At 39.3% G+C, this 20,595-nt stretch overlaps 1 protein-coding gene across 1 annotated transcript; it reads left to right on the top strand.

Moving 5' to 3' along the window:
• Positions 1-8,257: 8,257 nt before the first annotated feature.
• tmpob (thymopoietin b) lies at positions 8,258-20,391 on the top strand. Its single transcript, XM_086299135.1, has 6 exons — positions 8,258-8,860; positions 9,014-9,131; positions 10,238-10,390; positions 10,562-10,671; positions 11,585-11,682; positions 18,045-20,391. Exons 1-6 carry the CDS (start codon positions 8,627-8,629, stop codon positions 18,427-18,429), a joined length of 1,098 nt encoding a protein of 365 aa, XP_086155261.1. The 5' UTR covers positions 8,258-8,626; the 3' UTR covers positions 18,430-20,391.
• Positions 20,392-20,595: the final 204 nt, after the last annotated feature.

Below are 20,595 nucleotides of genomic sequence, written 5' to 3'. Positions count from 1 at the left end.
ACTGTATTTATTGTAGAATTACAATGTTTAGGATTTTGCTGGGACTGTATTCAACCTTTTACCATTAATACTATGTAAACTCAGGAAGCATTTGAATTTGAACATATATACGTGCATGATTTCACTTTGATAAATAAAAAGTAAATGTTTTTCTGAGTTGATTGATAGTGGCCGCATGGTTCATTAACGTGGACCCGTGTTCATTAATTTTAATGACCCTGCACATAAAAAGTGATAACTAGGGCAATGTCAATAAACATGATAATGTTCTTAATTTAGACGTTGGCAGATGGAAACTGTTTGATCAAAGCTGTCCAGAGAGGTCAAGCCCAACACTGCCTCCACCAGGAGTTCCCAGCAGGCTCCTGGAGTCACACATCAAGGTCTGTCGCTGGCCCTCGACCCCAAGGCCAAGTTTGAGTGAGCCAGAGGGAGACAACACACCATAGCTATGTGTAACTACACAGTGAGTCCTTTTGCTCGTTGCCATGCTGTAGCTGACCGCAGGATTGCAGTGTTTACTTAAGAGCCGGTGCATAAGAGAAAGGCGGACCACCGGCAGTAGCCACCCGCCGGGCTCTGGGCAGGACCTGGGGTTCATCTTTGTTGAAAATGGCTGTAGAACCTGTCACCTCCCACCGGACTGGCCTATATTTAGCAACAAACTGAAAAACCTCTTCATTCTTAAAAAGCTGTTTAGGTTTCCATTGAGAAGAGGCTTCAGAGGTGAGTGATGCTGCACTCCTGTGGTCTGAGGGATGCTTCTCTTTGGCATGGAGGACATATTTTGCTTACAGTCATAATCTAACTTCAAAGCACAGCCTAATACGATGTGGTCTAATAAAAACATGGAAAAACACATTTTGAGACAGTTATGGCATACAGCTCCACAGCTGAACAGAAAGAAGGCGATAAGAGCAGGCTGTGGAAAATACCTCGAACACATGTGAACACTTTTGCCAGTGCAATTATTTTCTTTACTTGGAAGTAAATTGAAATTTTTTTTTAATCATTTCACTCTCTCACCAATACAAAATGTGACTACCAAGTCTGTAAGCTGTGCGCTTCTAATGTGCTGACCAACATACGGCGTAATTGCATGTGAACCGCTCGGCTCATTCCAGACTCACGAGGTGATATCGGATGAAAACGTTAAAAAAAAAAATTGCACCTGATCACTGAGGACAAAACAAATATTATATCTTCCCTTTTCAAACTTCCACTAGCAGTTTTGATGAATGGTTGCTGTAGAAAACAACAATAACAATATATATATAAATAAATGTTATGTGTGTATTTGTGCCTAACTATCATTTCTTCTTCTCCATTCTGTAACAAACATGTTTTAAAAGCTAAATTTCTTATACATTTGAATGAGAATTGAGTTTTAGGTTCATTTGCTGAGAAAAAAAAAAGAAAAGATTGCATGTTTTCTGTCCTAATGAAGATGTTTTATTAATGACGATTTGCTGACTCTTGACTTTTTCTGTTTGCACGCCGCTCTCACTTCTCAACGTCTCATTGAGCTCGAGAGGAAAGCAAATCCAAGACAGGACATGCGTATTACATGTTTTCATTTGCCCTCGTATATGCCTGAATGGTGAAACAATCCCTCTTTTCATGCCCATGGTTTCATTCAGTGGGTGGCAAGAGCACCTCTATGATTGGGGATGAGAGAGCTGGGTGATTTTTTCCAAGGTGAGCACCTCACGGGAGATGACTGTTCGCTGCCATTAGTTTAAGTGCAGGAGTGTCAGTTAACCCGACACTGGCACCAGGAATACTTAATACCAGATGGAGGGAGCTGTCCTTGAAGTCTTAACAAGCAGGCGTGCAGAAACAAGCCTTTATTCAGTATGAGAGGACGTAGAAAAAACTGATAACTTAGCAAGGTTACCACAAAGTGTACGTTAAATCCCACATAGGAAAGGGAGGGATAAAGGAGATTGAAGGGGGTGGGGAGGGGCAGAAGTCCAAAGTGGATAAAAACACAGTTTAGATGTTGCTGACTATAATTTTTTATTGCGTTCAAAATACACAGGAATATAAAACAAAGCAGTGGTTGTCACGCTAAAGGGTCCAGCTGGTTAAGAGGTGTCAAATTATTGTACCTCAGCTGGATACATCGGTGTTGGACGCCAGGGGGTGAGAAAAGAGCCAAACCCAGCAGACTTTGGCACATTTGTCCTTTACCGCTGGCACGGACAAGCCACGCTGTGAGGCTTCGGAGCATCGATAGGCTTGCGGTGTTTTACTACCCAAAACTATGAGCTGCTACATAATCTGAACCATCAAGACTACCTCCTGGAAGAACAGCAAACACGAAGACAAGTGCCTTTTTCACATGATTCACCTCGGGTCTACTGACCAAATAGTTCTGGTGTAGGATGAGCTGAAGAGCAGCTCATTCAGGTAATGAGGCCTGAATGTTTTTACATTTCCAAAATTGAATAAGATAAGAACGTATCAGCAAGTACCAGATTTGTCTTGGCTGCAGCAGATACAGAGCTGAGATCTATTACTTAAAATAACTTGACACCAGAAACTCCCAAAACTGGCGAGGAAATTGCAAGAAGCCACGTCGGTCTATGGAAGCACCTCACATGAAGATCCCCAAAGAGGTCTCTGTTTGTCAGCTCTGATAAAATCCATTCCCTTTTCTTTATTCTCTTTTTTTTTTTTTTGGTACTTAATTGTTGAAAATTGAGCTTCAGTTCTGCCAATGATTGCAATAAAATGATGAATGCACTGCATTGTTGGCGAGCTCACAGATCTGGCACTTGGCAACTGTGAGTCCTGCTGAGTCTCTGTTGATTGTCTACTTCTCATTCATTAGGGCCACTTAATGGGCCCTTCTAGCTTGACTGTGGAGACCTGTGAGCTCAGAGCCCAGGTTTCTGCGAAAGAGAGGAAACAGTCGCAGGGCATTGGGGTGTCACTTCCGACACATCACAGGAGCCTTTCGAGAAGTCTTTGGCTCTTCCCATGCTGGTCTGGTACCTGTGTTCGGCCATGTAGACAGAAAAACTAAGCAGAGGCAGGTCTGTGTAGAACTTTTGCCAAGTTAAGCACGGAAATATTTCTTTCCTGTTAACTTGAGGCTCTGGCAGTCACTTGTGTGAGGTTGCCCTTTCTTTTTATTCAAGGGCCACTAGCCACTGTCTTCAGCCATGTTAGGCATGTAAAACAAAAAAGCTTACCCAACATCACCACCAGTCCATTCAGGGTTAGGGTGGGATTGGTGGTCACTTACTATCCATCCATTTTTGTAGAAGTTACACCTGTTTGGAACATAATTATGAAAAACAAAAAACCTATTTCAACATCATTTTAAGACTTGATTTCAAAAGCAAAATCTTCTAGTTTCTTAAAATTCACTCCACTCTAACCTTAGACAAGCTGCGAGTGACCTGGTAACTGGTAACCTGGTAACTGTCTCCAACGTGTTTTTTTTTTTTTTGTCTGACATTAACTTTTGTGACATTTGGTATCAAATAGCAGTGGATTCTTGCTGAGACTCTCAAAAGTGATTGCCCTCCTATAACTTGCATTAGTAATATATTTAGCCAACTGAGAGTAGCAGAGACAAACTGTGAAAACAGCACAGCAACTTTGATCTGGATAACTAGTTTGCAGACTGTTCAAACAGTTTCTCTTCATGACAGCAGATACAGAGAAACATTAGGATTTTGTAGGATTTTTTTTTCTGTCACTTTTGCAAATGTACACACACACTCCTTTGTTTGTTCCTGAAGTTATTATCTGAAGAAACATTAGTACTGCTAAAACAATAGTATCAAGGAAGTGCTGACTTTTAATCAAGGATAACAACGCTGACTGATACCCATCACCTGGAGAGAATCTAACATAACCTTAGTGATGGACTCCAGAAGGGATGTTACTCATTTTACATTGTGGTCCAGATGCAGCTTTCTTTGACAACAAGTTCAAGCCATTCCAGAAAAGTGAAACTCCACTTGCTGTCAGTGTAAAGAAGATTAATTACACATTGAATCCCTGAGATAATTAAGAAAAGAGGCACAATTTCAAAAGCACGTCTCAGTTTTTCTACATTACAGAGAAATGCTGTTGTGGTTAATGGAGGGAATCTGACATAGATGTGTAAAATTACAGACAAGTTTTTTGTTAATTGACAGGAAATGTTATTTTTAATTTCTATTGTAAGTAAATACAGGAGCTTTTCTATCATTTAAATGTTACTTAGTTCATTTAATGCCGTTTAAATGGTCATGGAGGACAACTTTATCAGTGCAATGCTGTGATTGCAGCCATTCCCCAACTCTCTGTGAATGGTACTCATGGCCTTTGATCAGTGGTTGTTGAGCAATGGTCATGAGAATTTGCATAATTATGATGAAGGAACTGACCTCCCAGCCCATTGTTCCTTCAGTGGTGCTAGTTTCAATCCTTATGCAAACGTACTGTTTATAAGGTTGGGGAAACCTGCAGTCAGCTGAGACTGAAGAAGTCACTTGGATGAGTGACGAAACGTTTCTCCCACTGAAAACGTCACGTCCAGATGAACAGAATCAACCTTCGGAAACCTTATCAGTAGGAAAAACTGTAAAACTATAAGTCAGAAGTCTACACGCCCTCCGGGATTGGAGTCTTCGGTGGGCCAATTCTGCCCCTCCGGGCCTTATGTTTGACACCTCTGAACTACTGAACTACAGGATTTGAGCAGATTGCTCAGTTTAAAAGGGATAGGGCGTTAAATGTGTTTTCTTGGAATAAACTGCCTTTACACATCAGGACCTCTCCAACACTGGATACTTTTAAAACTCGTTTTAAGATCCATTTTTACTCCTTGGCTTTTAATTCTGTATGAGTCTGTCATTATTTTATTCTTATTATTTTCTTATCTTTTATTTTACTTTCCTTTTAAATTTTATCTGATTATTCTATTGCACAGTACTTTGGTCAACAGTTGTTGTTTTTTAAAGCGCTATATAAATAAAATTGATTTGATTTGATTTCAATAAAAATGGGGCATCAGGTGCACCAGAATTTTGTATCAATAAACTGAAAGAGAACAAGAAGGAAGACTTTGGTGTTTGGTTTGATTTCTTAGTACCTCTCTGAAACATTCATAAATTACTTTTGTAAAAAAATAACATTTTGAACCTTTGTATGTGCTTATTGACAATGAGCAAAACTGTGAAGTGAATTAAAGCTCTAAAGCAGTACAGTGTCACAAGCAACTGCTCCGACTGATAAGAGCTGAACCTTTATTTAGGCAAGTGGATGGCTTGTACTAAATTTTCCACCAGATGAGCTACATGAGTGCCTCGGTGGGGACTTAATAGAAAATCTTCAATGACTACTTGAAATTTCACACACAGTTATGTTTGCCTTAAGTTCAGCGAGGACATGAGCAAGTTTGTCTCTGCTCTCAATAGCCAAATAAAACGGGAAAAAGCCTAAATCATAATAGGAATGCAAATACACGGAGGAGTACGCCTGATACAAACAGGCAGGCCGCCAAATGGGCATCAGCAAGGGCCAGAAGGGCAGTCTCATTTTTCCTTCTGACAGAAATGTCTACAACTAAGTGTGTGTCCGTTAAGTAGAGTTTAGATTGTCAACAGATGAAAATATACTGTGTGAGCATTACTAGATGGCTGTTCCTAAGCCAGGACACACAAAACCCTGGTGAAATACACTGCTGCCCGCATCCTACCCTCCTTTTTGCACAGGAAACTGCCCAGGATTTGATCTTAATTAGTTTGGCAGCAAGTAATAACATCCTTGGAGGATTAGAGATTGTTGTGATAGATTAGTGCAGCAAAACTGACCGTTTTTAGCTTTTCGTGATACTGCAAAATGTTTCACATTATGTAAAAATTTGTGAATCTTGTTAGACGGGGGGGGGGAAATGAATGCACGCCTGTTGCGTAAATTTAGACCATGCAGCAGTTCTACGCCCGGGAAGTGACAGGTCTGTTGTCATACAGTATGCTGAAGCTTTGTAAGACCGATTAATTTCACAAGTATGTGTTTTGTTGTGTCAGTGGAATTGGATCAGACATTGACTGGGTGGTAAAGGTTGACTTTTCCTAAGGTACTTCTGTGGTTGGCTCATTTTGGATGTAGAGATGCTTAAAATCCAAGATAAACTCAAGCGAGGAGCCTGCGTTCAACATTTTTCTAAATGATCAGAAATCCTCTTTTAGAACATGGATGTTGGCATTTAAGTTCATTTGAGAGGTGCCGTCTTTTCCAAACACAACACAACATTTAATATTTCAATTGCCAATTCAACTCTCTCTCTCGGGGTAGCCGCCCGCTGGCTCTTGCTTTCACCTAAATTGTTTTTTTGTCTTCCTTCAGCCAGTTGTTACATTTGTTCTGTCAGTTTATTTAACAATCATCTGTCAAGAAATGCCATCAAATAAACTGACTGCTCGACATTAGGTGGAGCAGGGCCATTTCAAATGAATTCATTCTGAAAATGTGAACGTTGACGATTAAAGAGTAGTCTTTGATCATTTTTCAGAGGCCATGACTGTTATGCTTAAAGAGGCACTCTCTGTGATTCTTGGCCCAAGTCTTATTTTCTGTATAAATTACATACAAAGAAAGCTTAAGAGGTGTTTCTCAAGGGCTCAACATTTTTTACGCTTACACTCCTTTGGCAAATCCGCTATGGAAAAGCTGAACTATACTTCAAGTGCTGTATTTTAGTGTGGTTTGGAGCTGAGGTGGGGATCAATTGCTTGGTTTCTGCAGCAGCATCCCAGAAAAGCCCCAGAGGGGCAGGTCTGAAGGACAGGTGGGGAGCCACACAGTGCCACCTCAAACCACTGTCCCCACACTGAGGGGAGGAGGAGGAGGAGAGTGTTCAGAGACCAAGACAAAGAGGAGGCAGTCGAACACTGCCGTGTCTGTGAGGGAGTGCGTAGATCCGCACCTAGTGATTTTCTGTTAAGGGGTCATTAAAAATAATTGACAGATTGTTTGGGCAACATTTGTCTTCTCCCAGACTCTTGAATTACCACCAACATCACGTGTTTGTTCAGCAATTCAGTGCAGCGAAATGAAATGTCACTTTAGCACAATTACCATCCCACCGAATAAACATCCATCCCAACTTCCGGTGTCTCATTTCTGCAAGTGGTAAATGCTTTTCTACTTTACTTGAGCACTCACAGTGCTTTATACAACATGCCTCATTCACCCATTCATAAAAGCACTTTTTATATGTCTTTTCTACCTAACATTCACACACATTCATCGTTTGATGGATGCATCAGAGAGCAACTTAAAATTTAGTATCTTACCGAAGGATACTCTGGCATACATAAAGGAGCAGCAAGGTATCAAACCACCAACCTTCCAATTAGTAGATGACCCCATTTGTCCAGCACTCTATAAAAAAAACTAAAGATGTGCAACTTGTAATGCAATATAGCAAGCATGTTTTCATCTTTTAAGCTGTCCTTCTGTCTACAAAAGTATTCATGCTTATAGATTAAAATCTGATGATCATGCAGATCCTTGGTAAACATCCATGGAAAAAAGTCTTAAAACATATTCTTGGCTTTTTTTCAGTGCTCTTTTTCTTTCTTTAAATATATTTTTTTATTATTCTTGTGAAAGTTGCCAAGTAATTATACCTGCTTGCCTTATCCCTGCAAAGCAGCATTTGTGCATTTATAACGTTAATAAAGTTTGCTTGCTTTCTGACTTCATAATAAACAGCATTAAGCCTTGGATAACCGATTTCTTTTCAAAAACTATGCGGCATTATGCTGCCCTCTTCTGTTACAGAGGCAGATTTCATCTAAATCGTGGAACATACGCCCATTGCCATGTGTAGCATGAAAATCTGTAGGGGCTCTATATTATTACAGATAATCAAGTTATTTACTACTAATGATTAGACTAAATTCATGTGGCAAACGGGATGGATAGAAACTGCAGCTGTATGAAAGCTTTTAACAGCTATTGCCATTGTAACATTGTTATCTCTTTCCTTGTTGCAGCGAATCAAATTAGTGTTTTAAACTCGCATCTGGCCGCTTCATAAAATCCCAGTATCAATAAAGTCCTGAAAATGAAACTAATATGCGAATTTCGTCGACGGGATTTAATGTAAAGCTGTTCTCCAAAACCCACAAAGCTTCGGTTTCTTTGTCGCGGCAGCCTGCCAAGGTTCCATTCATAGCAAGCCAATCAGAGAAGAGTTTACTGAGGACTTCCATCCAATAGCGGCGCTGTTTGATGTTTGGCCCTGTTGCGACCGCGGACAGACAGAAGCAAGTGGACCGGTTTGAAGCTAAGCTAATTCAGTCAAATTACATTAAGTTAATTTAGCTTTTTTCACTGATTTCATTTACAGCAAACGCGCTTATCTGTTTTCGAAAAATCAAAGCTATCTGTAAATAGTTGAACCGATAGGCTAACGAGAAGAATTGGGCGTTTATCTTAATAAACCGCTTCTGTCCTGCTAGCTTAATTGGCAGCGGGTAGGCGCCACTTCTGTTTGACAACAGCGCTATTCCGTCACGTTCCCGGTGTTGTTTGTAGCGGCTCGGCGAACTAGCTTCCGTTAGTCACGAAGGAAATCGCTCAGAGATTTTTTAACAATAAAAATAAAGTTAGAATGGCAGAATTCCTCGAAGATCCGTCAGTTCTCACGAAAGACAAGCTGAAAAACGAGCTTACGGCAAACAATGTGCCCCTTCCGAGCGGAGAGCATAAAAAAGAAGTGTATGTGCAGCTGTATCTGAAGAACCTGACCGTACTGAACAACAAGAAGACCCCACCTGCAGACACCTTCTCCAGCGATGAAGAGTTACCTGCCCCGGTGGTGTCAAACAAAAGTCGCTCCGGAAGGGTAAGTTTCTAATTGCTAAAAATTAGGTTTTATTTTTACTTTTTCCCACCTGTGGTTTGATGGTAGTCTCCACGCGTCTGATTGGACTGGTTTATGTTTCGAAAATTGCAACACTAATGTTTCTTCTTTTCTTTTTTTTCACCTTTTTTACAGAAAGCTACCAGAAAGACAGACAAGCCTCGCGCGGAGGAAGTGGAGGTGACAGATCTGACTGATGAAGACTTAAAACAGCAGCTGGCAAAGCATGGTGTGGACGTAGGACCCATTGTTGGTGAGTTCCCTGGATTCATTCATTCATGTCCTACACATGCAAAATAAAACAAATGTAATTTATCAAGATGGCAAGAGCACAGATACAAACAGAAAAATTAAAAATATTTTTAAAAAGGAAAATTTAAAAAAAGAAAAAAAGCAATCGCAATAAATCCTTTAAAAACTGAATCAAACAATGATACGAATAGCGTGATATTTTTATACTAATCACAGTCGAAACAGGAAAATCTGGCTTCTTTTTTTTTTTTTTTTTTTTTTTTAGTGTAAGATTTGATCTAATTCCAACCCAACCCAAGACTATACAAATGTACAACACCGTAGTCAAAACAAGTCTAGTCCAACAATAAATGTCAAGACCTATGCTGTCATAAGAGAATATGTTTGTTTTAAAGGTAAATTATATTTTTAAACCCATTTTTTGTAACAGCAAAACAGTTAGTCAAGGGTTTTCCAGTTATAAAAATAAAAATGGCAGTGCATTTGTTACACTGTGCCGTGGATTGTTGCTAAATCCACGACTACAAGGAGCCTAATATATTAGTTATGTGAGATGAACATAATTACTTGCAATGATTAAATACAAAGGTGATGAGAGGTCAGGGAAAAGAAACAGATTAGAGTTGGGCTAAATTAGTGAACTAAACAAATCTAAAACTGAAAACAGTCATTTTTAGTAAGTTTGTTTCTACTGTTAGTTACTGCTGGTAACTCCCACTCCACTTATAATAAATAAGAAAAATGCAAAAAGCAACTGAGGAAAAAAAGCTTGAGGAGAGGGAGACGTGCAGATGAGCCTCCACAGCCAGTCAGTACGGTGAATCAGCGAGCATTTTAACCAGATGATAGAAAAAAAACAATATGCAGGCAGATTAACCAATGCATCAAGGCACACCTAACACAAAACGTTTTATGATAAGAATCAAATCCATTGTCCAAAAAAATTATAAAAATCTGTACTATGCAGAACATTGCATAATCATACAATGAAAATGAAATGATACAAAGATACCGGTAAATCTGAAAAGAAAACTAAGGCAAATACTATGCAAACGTTTAATGAAAGGCATGAATTATTTCCCCTTTAATCCCTCTGTGTCCTTTCAGCCTCTACCCGTAAGGTGTATGAGAAGAGGCTGCAGAAGCTTTTGGACCAGCCTCCAGCTGAACCCGAAGCTCCTACTGTTACAACTCTCCCCAAGGCAGACAGTAATCAGAACGGCAACACAAACTCCGACCAGTACAGCGACAAAGAAGACGGTGAGCCCTTGGGGGGGTGTTGGTTGGTTGGGGGTTTCATCGAGGAAAAAGTTTTCAAATTGGTTGCAATAGGCCCATGAGTATTACACATTATACATATTTGTAATATCCCATGGGTATTACAAATACACATCATGATATTGATGTTCCCTCATTTCAATCTTCACACAGAGGAGGTCCCTGCCCCTGAACCAGAGCCAGTTCCTGTGGTAGAGAAGTCTGTGAGGAGCAGAGGAAAAGCTCCTGTCACTGTCAGAACCAGCAGCAAACGGCAGACAAAGGTGAGGCTCACTCTACCAGCTCTGCATCAGTAATAATAATTGGCAGTCTCAGAGTGCAAAGTGTCTTAAGTGGATTTAGTTATTTAATATTATAGATTACTAAAAAGCCAACAAATAGACTAATATTTTTCTAACCCATCTTATTCACAACAATTCCCACAGAGTAAAACAGACCAAGCATAAAGATAAGTTCATGTGTCACTTGACCCACTCTGGATTCAGTTGATGATGTTTTTCTGCATCACCAACTGAATGCATGCACGTTCTCGTCACTCTGCAGCACGCAGAGTTTGCACAGCTTCAGTTTAACTGCAGGGTGCGATGTGGTGGTATTCCCAATGTTCAGCTCAAAAGGGTGAATGTGTAACACATTTCCTCGGCAAAAGGAAATATTCAGTAAAAATGTGACACTATAAAATATTTGGGCATATTGGGGCCTGATAAATGTAAAAAGAAAGAATTACCAGATTTTTTTTTTTTAACCTTATTTTTGTTTTTAAGAAAAATAAGAGCCACATGAGGATATTTGTTTCAATTGTTTAGTAGAACAGTATCAGTATAATGTCCTCGTAAGTGGATATCAGGCCCTTGTAGAGCAAAATTGAGTATTTTGGTCTAAATAATCCAAAATGTGATGTCCACATATGTGGACACCAGGTCCTAGGAGGTTAAAGTCAATTTTAAACTAAAACTTCACCAGCTTCAGGCCAGGAGTTGTGGTTAGTTTTATTTAGTATCAGCATCTAGTTAGGTAAAAAGAGTGCCACTAGAATAACACTGAAATCATAACACTAAAGATGTTGACTTCAAGCTCTGCATACCTCACTAACCTGCTCATCTCCCTTCATCGCTCCCCACTATAATTACAGCATAGTTTCAGTTTGCGTGAACATGTTTTATGTTACACTGACAGGTGGTGGAGGAAATTCCTGAAGAGACCCCTAAAAAGGCCACTGAGAGTGTGGTTGAAGATATCCTTGCCAATGAAATAAGCACACCAACCGGCATCAGGTAACACCTGATAATCATGTTTTATGTTATTTGTCTTTATTTGTTTTGAGACAGTTGTATGGAACATGCGAACCGGATATTTGGAAATATTAAAGAACACGACTACTGTGATGTGTTAGAGAGTCGGAGGGCTTTTGACAGTGCTACAGTGCAGACTCCAGCAAGTGTAATTGTTCTTGGTAGCCAAAAAAAAAACTAAACATGGGTTGTTATTAGAGCTGGGCGATAGAACGATAACGATATGTATCGCGATATAACTTTTACTCGATAGAGAAATTAAGCTATCGCGATAGACCTCGCCGCTCTTGTCCTCTTAAAAAAAAAAAAAAAAAAAAAAAGGTCAGCCGATCCAAATTCAGTAGCGCAGAGCTGAACCAATCACAGCCGCAGCGTCACGTCGCGTGACTTGTTACGTACAGCACAAGTGCCAAGCCGCACGTGTGTTTGTTTGGGAAGCAGCCAGCGGGTAATGGAGGAAATGAGTGTGCCGACTAGAAAAATCAACCGAGCGTGACCGAAGAGAAAACAGATGATGGTTCCAATGCCGGAGAGATTGTCGAACGGAAGAGCCATAGAAGTTCCGTAGTGTGAAGGTATTTCGGCTATTTCAAGTCTGACAAAAAACAGTAGCGTGCACTGTAAATTGTGCCGAAAGCAAGTCTGGAAATACAATAAACTGGTGCATGCGTCACACTGTGCGCCACGTTATTGTTTCGGTGAAATGAATTTCTACAATACTGTTACTGTTAATTCTACTCTCTGCAGTGTTTAAATGCTTACATATACACACAGTTACTGTCCCTCCACACATACGACTCGGTTCTGCTTCTATGCCCCAACTTTGTTTACTTTTTCCCACCGAGGCTTCTAGACTTCTGATTGGCCAACATTTCTGCACGGTTAGGAATCTAGCGCCACCTGCTGCTTTGGCATGTTCATAGCAGCGTTTTCCTTCATTTCTGCCTTTATGTGTGGACGGGATTATTTTTTAAAACGAAAACCGAAAATCTCCGTTTTCAAAAATACCCGTGTACGTGTGGATGTAGCCTCAGTCTCTGACTGGAAGCGCTAATTCGTCATTCGGCTTTTGTCAGACTAAAGTAACTGTTAAAACTGTTTGAAAAGCTAAGCTATACAACAAGGAGAGATTGAGAATTTCCTTTTAGTTCTCAGTTTATTTGATATTGACAAAAGTTAGTCAGTTTTGTCTGTTCTTCTGTAAAACAAACTAAGATTTATTTTTAGAATTAATATTTTGTTTCTAAGTGGAATTGACAATTTAGTAGTCTGTTTCGTTTGTTCTATTTTGAAACTTAAACGCTTTAGCGGCTGCCTTTTGTGTAGTTTGCAATATTTGCCTTTATCTATCTGAAAAAGTCTCATGTTCCTTAAGTACATCTACCCTGTTGAACTTATTATGGGAAATAAATATTTAAATAAAAACAAGCTGCTGATTATTTCACATTTTACTTGTGAGCAACGGCACATTTAAATCTTACAAATATAGTTATTTGGCTTATATCGTGATATATATCATTATCGCCTGAAATGAAAAAAACATATCGTGATATGAAAAAATCTCATATCGCCCAGCTCTAGTTGTTATAATTTGGAATACACAGAAGGCTGTGACTATGTCTGTTTACTAGGGCTGCTCAATTAATCGAATTTTAATCACGATTACGATCTGGGCTTTCAACGATCATTAAAAATGACTGAGCCGATTATTAGACCCTCCCTCATGCTTTACTCTCGCGCTGCTCCGTGTGGTAAGTCAAGCGCACCGCTCTCCATTTCGAACACGCGTCACAACAATTAAGAGGACCCGAGGGAAGCTCGGAAAGCTAAGCAGAAGTTATTTGGAGAGGAGAGTGACTGCCGTTGGTTGAAAAGAGGTTAAAAAAAAAACTTCAGTGGTGTGGAAACATTATGGGTTGGCGGAGTTAGACGTGGATCAAGTAGACAGTGTGTAAACTTTGCTACGATGTAGTAGCTGCACCACAGAGCAACACTGCAAAGTTGACTAAACATAGATGTTTACATTTTTCATTTATTTCTTATATTGCAAACATTTGCACTGTTATCAGTATTTGCACACTATTTTATATTATTTTTTAAAGTCATTATTCAATACATTGTTATTGTTAACCCTTTAAAGCCGGTCAGAGCAGCACACTCCGTTTTGCGTAACTATTTTTAAATCCCTGTAGAACCTGAACCGCTAAGCTAGCGCAATAATTTGTTTTGCATATGAAACCGGAGGAGTTGTACTTACATCTTATGCCATCAGCTTGTCCTCGGTCACGGTTTCCTTCCACATAAAGCTTTGCAAAAATTGCATAAAAAGCGCTTGCAGGAACAAAAACATAATATTCCAGAAACACGCTTTGCCGATCCATCAGCTGTTCCTAACACTTCCCACTTTGAAAAAGACGTCAACTCGAACTATCGCATTTCCTGCCCGAAACCGGAAGTGATGTCATTTTTGCGGAAAATGTAGTTTTTTACTTGTAGGCCTTAAGTAAAAAACTATACTATACTATACTTATACTAGTGTTTTTATAAGTCATGTTTGACTCTATACTTTTCTGAATAGTTGCTGGGATGCTTAGAACTCGAATTGCACAGCTGGAAATAGTTTATTTTGATGCACGTGCTGTTTTCTTTGCAAATTTGCATCATAGGATTGTTTTTTGTTTTTCCTGCAGTATATAAAAATTGCTGTATCTCCAAAATAAAACTATGAAGACACTCAAAATAAATTTCCTGTTGTTGTAAACTATTTTTTGCAACTTTTTTGTATTTAAAGTTTTGAGGGATAAACCTCTTAAATTTCTCAAAGTAGAAATATATGTAAACAAAACAAAAACGATTTTCAATTTTTTTGTAATTTATTGCACTTGTTTGCAATTAATGTAGTTACTATGGACTTAATGCATACATATTATTAAAATATGGGCTATAACAGTTGTATTGATGTATAGCAACTTGAAATGCTCCCACAAATGGCACTACAGCATGTACAAAAAAAATAATATAAGCTCTGGCGGACTTGGTTCTATGGTAGGTCTTAAAGGGTTAAATAAATATCGTCAAATAATCGTGATCTCAATTTCGGTGAAAATAATCGTGATTATCATTTTTGCCATAATCGAGCAGCCCTACTGTTTACTACGTAATGCTAACACAAAGCCAGTAATCTGCAAGGTGTGTAAGTAAAACTGATCAACATTTGTTAGCTCAAACTAAAAATCTGCTTGGCTTTGACACTTTACCCAAACTACATAAAAAAGCTAAACATAGCATACAAAGACTAGAGATGGCACGATACCACTTTTTTATGTCCAATACCGATATCATAAATTTGGATATCGGCCGATACCGATATGAATCCGATATAGTGTGTTTTTAATCAATAAAACTGTTTTGTTTTTTTTTAATATCTTGCTGCATTTTGTATAAGTTCAAACTCAAGTTTTAAAAACCCACTAAAGCTATTGTTATACCTGTATGCAAGAAATACACTGCACCCAAAATATTTCATAGTTCAGCAATAATGATTAATCTAATAAACTTAAACCTACTCCATCTTTCCTATTCTGGTATTTTAAGGAGTACTTACCTACTTAACTAATAGGGTTGTAAACTCCAAGCAAAAAAAAATAAAAAATAGGGAACCACCCCCCCCCCCAACCCTCCACCTCATGATGCTTAATCGACATAATCAACTTTAATTTGATGCAGTGTGGGAAAAAAAAAAAAAAAATCCACAGAAATCAATTATTTTTCTACAATATTTAAATAGATTCAACATCTTTCTTCAACAGAACTGCAGACTGCACAGCTGGTACCTTCCCAAAGGGAAAAAGTACTATAGCTTACTAGGGTATATTAGACTTAATAGGTACTATATACAGTAATGGACTTCTATACATTTTACATCAGATTAAACCTTTGGGTGTAAGATTCAGATAATTATTTATTAAAAGTGTTACGTTCTTAGTCTAGGCAAGTATTGAACGCAACAAGAAGTTGGCCCACTCACACACCACCCAAACAAGAATGACCGCTTCAGCCTTCGTCTGTCTTCGCTGGCGTGTTCTTTATGTTACGTTCTAGGTCTAGGCCTGTCTTGAACGCAACAAAACATTGGCCCACTCACACTCCACCCAAGCAAGAACACAAACAACAATCTCTTTTAAAATGCTAAGCAGCCATTTATTTGCTTCAGCAGTGAGCAGTGCCAAAAATAACAAACAAAACTCCCTAATGGTCCCTATGCTTTCTTACCCAAACTGAAAACCAAACAAAAGACAATTCCCTTACCTAACTCGCTACATGAAAAACAGGAGAAAACTTAATCAACAAAAATGGCTTCTCACGCCTACTAGGCTGCTACAGTGAACAATATATACAAGGTGGAAAAAATACTCAATTGCTACTTTACAAATCTATTTACAGCTATTTACAAAACTACAATACCAACATCACAATGATCACGACCCATGACAAACTGAAACACAGGGCTTAAATACATAGAGGGAGCAATCAGGGAATGAACAACAGGAGGGAAACACAGCTGGGGCAAATCAGAACTGACGAGACAAGGAAGCGTAAACTGAACACACTGAGATAAGACAGACCTTCAAAGTAAAACAGGAAACACATAACAGTCACGCCCAACACAAAACACTGACAACATTGGATCGTAACAGCTAGACATTTTAAATGAGAATAAGAAAGAAAAGTATGTCTTTGTGCCCCCTTTTCCCTGTTAATGCCCTATCGGCCCCCCTGGCTAAACTTTGCTAGATCCGCCCCTGCACAGTTACCAGCCGTTAGCTGCGCAGAAATGGATCCTGGTGTAGAAAGTAATATTAAATAAATTCTAACAACAGCTTATCAAGCGTAAACGTGCTGCTGTTGTTCAGCCGCTGGTTTCCTCTTTCTGGCGCGAAGTGGGTGATAAACAAACAAGAGAGACAGTCGCGACAGAAAAGCCGATCAGCTGATCATTAATCAGTTTCATGATTGAAGTAGCAGCAGGAGAGGGAGGGAGAGAGGCAGTCGCTCCATATATCTGTTGTTAAGCTTAACGCTGGAATGCTTTACAAACATTCAGAGATGAACTTACACACTTGCTTTACTTCTCTCTGGGATCACTTTCTCAGAGATGAAATGCCGGTTTGGTAGCGAGGCTCCAAATGCTCAGCCTGACCGCAGACAGGTCCCGCACCCACAGCCGCTCTATCACGTGACGCATACTGCTCCGACGTGCTACGGTTATGAGCCGAGTTATGCCATGTTGCAAGTGCTTTTTGATATTTACTGATATTTCTCTCCGATATCGATCCAGTAATTTAGGTCAGTATCGGACCGATACGTAATATCGGATCGGTCCATCTCTAACAAAGACATTAAAAATGGCTGGGAAATGCTGTAAATCACTTGCAGTTCTTTCCATCTACTTGGAGCACTTTTAATAAAATACCAAAACTTATACAAGTTTTTTTTCTGAACACACAAAAAATCAACTGAAGAAAATACTGAATTTTTGTTTTGTGTGCTGACAATATTGGTCACAAAGACTCATAAAAATTCCCATTGACGAAAACTTCAATCAGTTCCTCTCAAAACCCAGCTCACACTTGAAGTATTCACCTCATGCTCTAGAGCAGCCTTTTATTGAACTACTAAATAAACAAATTGGTATTCTCCTTCTGGCCAGATATGTGGCAGCGCTTCAGCTACAGTTTTGTTCGTATTTAGCAAAAGTAAAATGCAGACATAACTGTACACATTAGTTTTTGATTGCTAGTGAAAAAATGTTTTCTTTACAAATACTCTCTCACTGAACTAACACAGCCAATCCCTCAACATGTTTGTACTCTCTGCTCATATGGCCTTCATATTGAATATTTGTTTTTTGCTTTTTAAAGAACTTATTTTAACACTCAATAAAAAAAAAAACAAATCCTCCCTAACAAAAAATAACTTCAAGGGCCAAATTGCATTATGCAAGTAGGGGTGACGTGGGCCGCGAGTTTGAGATGCCTCTGCTCTAGAGTTTTTGGGGTTTTTTTTTTGTTTTTTTGGAACTAGATTAATTCACATTACAGCACAAAAAGATAATGTTGCTTTATTTTGTGCAAAGAAAAGAAGTTCTTTAAATGGCAAGGTTAAATATTTAAAATCTTTAAATTTGGGTCTAGATCCTTTTGATCTGCTCAGAAAAGATCGTAATATGTGAGCGCGAGCTGTGGGGAAAACTGTTGAGTGCACAGATGTATTTATTTAATTTCAGTCTAATCAAATTTTTCCTGCTTTTGTTTTGGGTTTTTTGGGGTTTTTTTTTTTATCAGTGCGACCTGCAGGCGTCCAATCAGAGGGGCAGCTGGTCGGCCTTTAAAACCAAGTGAGTACTGGCTGGATGAGTCCCGCGTGAAGACCGATGTCCACACCGAATACAACTTGTATTCTGAGTCTCTGTCCCGGCCGAGCTTCACGGTCTCCCCAAACGCAGCACCGGTTCGACGAAGCTTCCTGCCCCTGCTGCTCAAGCTCCTGCTCCTTGTGGTGGTGTGCGCTTCTCTGTTCTTTGTCTACCAGAACCTGGACGCCGATCAGATCAATACCCTCAAAGGCCTCTCTGACAGCGTCGTCGTCCCGGTCCAAAGCGCCGTGGACAAAGTCGCCACCTACCTGGGCATCAGCGGCAGCGGTGTCACAGAGGGCATCCCCAAGTAAAGACCATCAGCAGCCCCTCGCCATATCCACAGCACCTCCCTGCCGCCCACCACAGCACACCACAACTCAAGCAGTAAACCTTGCTCACCTCTTTTCCTCCATGTGTGGACAGATTTAATTGGAACGATTAAAAATTGTCCTCTCTGGACTCTGACTTTCCTCCTGCCACAAGAGGGAGGTATATTCAAACAGTAGCTTCTGGATAACACTGTTTGTGGCAGTCAGAAGAGACTAATTTTAATGTTGATTTTAATCTGTGAATTGTTTGTGTCTTTGTGTGTATTATAACCCTCATATGTAGAAATGAGTGCAGAACGGAGAGGTCATTTTTATCCGTGCATGGTTGTAGTTTTTAAAGGTCATACTGTAGTTTTTTTTTTTTCCGACGCCGTGTGCCAGGTGTTTTCTGACGGTGAAGTGCCTGGACACTATTAGCACTTAGTGCCCTCCCGTACATCTACATATATATAATTTTCTTTTTTCTTTTTATCCCCAAGCACAGAGCAGCGCTTATACTAACACCAGAATGTCTACACCCGTGTTTCTTTATCAAATAGGGACGCACTCATGTATCGAATGGTGTTGGTTGTTACTGGCCTTGTTAACTGATCAGCTTATTGGCAAATATGATGACATTTCATTGGCATTGGGGGAGGGGGTTATTTGTTGTGTGTCATCTGTTTTGTGCTAAATGTTCACAGATGGTTTGATAAAATGATATTTAGTTAATATGATGATGATTTATGTGTTTCCCTGCCACAAAAGAGGAATATAAAAACAAGATAAATAAAAGCCAGCATTAGCTTTAGGCCGTACTGTCACTGTAAGCATCGCTGTCAGGCCAAATTTTCACAATCAGTGCGTCATTGGTATCAATTTCAACATTTTCTCTCCAGCTATAGTGTTAAGTAGAATATTTGATTTATTTCTATGGTGCTCAGGTTGATTCAGCTCAAACGTTTTTCATGTGGTCTGTGTTGGGAGGAGGCGTGGTGTAATCAGGTCACATCACTGCATGAGGAAAATCGGCCCACGTTCAAGCATGAATTAGAAGCTCTTTTTTTTTTTTTTTTTTTTTTAATCTTTTTTTAAATAGCTGATCACTGCTAAGATCTCTCATAACGGGATTTGTGATCATGGCTTAAATTTTAATTCTCAGCTTTGTGTATTGTAGCGATTTTTACACTTGGCAGGTTGAGGTTATAAAGTTTACTCTGCTTTCTGCCTCTTGCATCGACATTTTCGTTTAAGACTTGCAAACAGAAAATTATGAGGAAAATAAAGAATTCAGCGATCACAGGTTACTGGTTTCGTCCATCCCTGCCAGTCCAGTTCATGTGAGTTTCTACGCGTTGAGTTGTAGTGCTCTGTTGTGCTTTTTCTTTTGTCCTGTTTTTATAAGATTTCTGATCCTTCGGTCCTTTATGCAGGGCTGGCTGTTTAGCGTGCACCCACATAGCCCACCTCACAGGCTGCAGGTGTTTCCAAGAGGAGGAAAGTAAATCCTTTTATTTTTTTATTTTTTATTTTTCCTCTCCTCTTTTTTTTTTTTTTCTCCAAACAGCCTCATTTTATTTTTGTCACAAGTTCCGCCTGGGCAAAATTGTAAAGACGCTCCAGGTTTCTCCGAATGGGGTCGTTTATCCGCTTGGAGTAACAAGCAAGGATGCATTTACTCGAGGGGATGTTGGAAGATTTCTCGGTGGCGGGGATTGTTTCTATTTTGATATTTTTCTAAAGTGGCGTGTTCAACTTTTTATAGCATATTGTAAAGCAATACATGCAAGTAATACTGTATCTTAATCTGAACCTTGCTGAGTTAACTCAAGTGATTTGATCATCAGGCAGCTCTCCCACAACGGACAGAAACGGCAGGGGTTATGTGGGTAAGGATTCTGAATCTGTTTATTTATGATAATGTAGGCAGTGTATCATAAAATAAACTTGGTTGTTGCTAGATTATTTTTTTTTCTTCTGTCTGTGAATCCTTTGAGACCAATAAGTGTTTTATGCATGTTTTGTTTTTCTTTTTTGAACGCCATAGCTTTTCATTTATTGAACATTTGTTGTGATATTAAATAAGAAATCAGATATGGTAGCTTCTGTTGTCATCACTGTAAACTCATGGAGACAATTACAATCTCTGAAGTAAAAATGGTGTTCATT

The sequence above is a fragment of the Aulonocara sp. 'chitande type north' Nkhata Bay genome, linkage group LG7, assembly GCF_057382095.1.
Source record: "Aulonocara sp. 'chitande type north' Nkhata Bay isolate Kocher_YH1m ecotype deep benthic linkage group LG7, A_spYH_male_GT1.1, whole genome shotgun sequence".
Taxonomy (NCBI): Eukaryota; Metazoa; Chordata; class Actinopteri; order Cichliformes; family Cichlidae; genus Aulonocara; species Aulonocara sp. 'chitande type north' Nkhata Bay.
Note: the sequence above shows the minus strand (reverse complement) of the source record. Positions and strands in the feature narration are given on the sequence as shown.

Coding starts and splice junctions, on each gene's coding strand:
- tmpob (XM_086299135.1), top strand. CDS start 8,627: ATGGCAGAATTCCTCGAAGATCCGTCAGTTCTCACGAAAGACAAGCTG. Junction 8,861..9,013: donor ACAAAAGTCGCTCCGGAAGG/GTAAGTTTCTAA, acceptor CCTTTTTTACAG/AAAGCTACCAGAAAGACAGA. Junction 10,391..10,561: donor GTACAGCGACAAAGAAGACG/GTGAGCCCTTGG, acceptor ATCTTCACACAG/AGGAGGTCCCTGCCCCTGAA.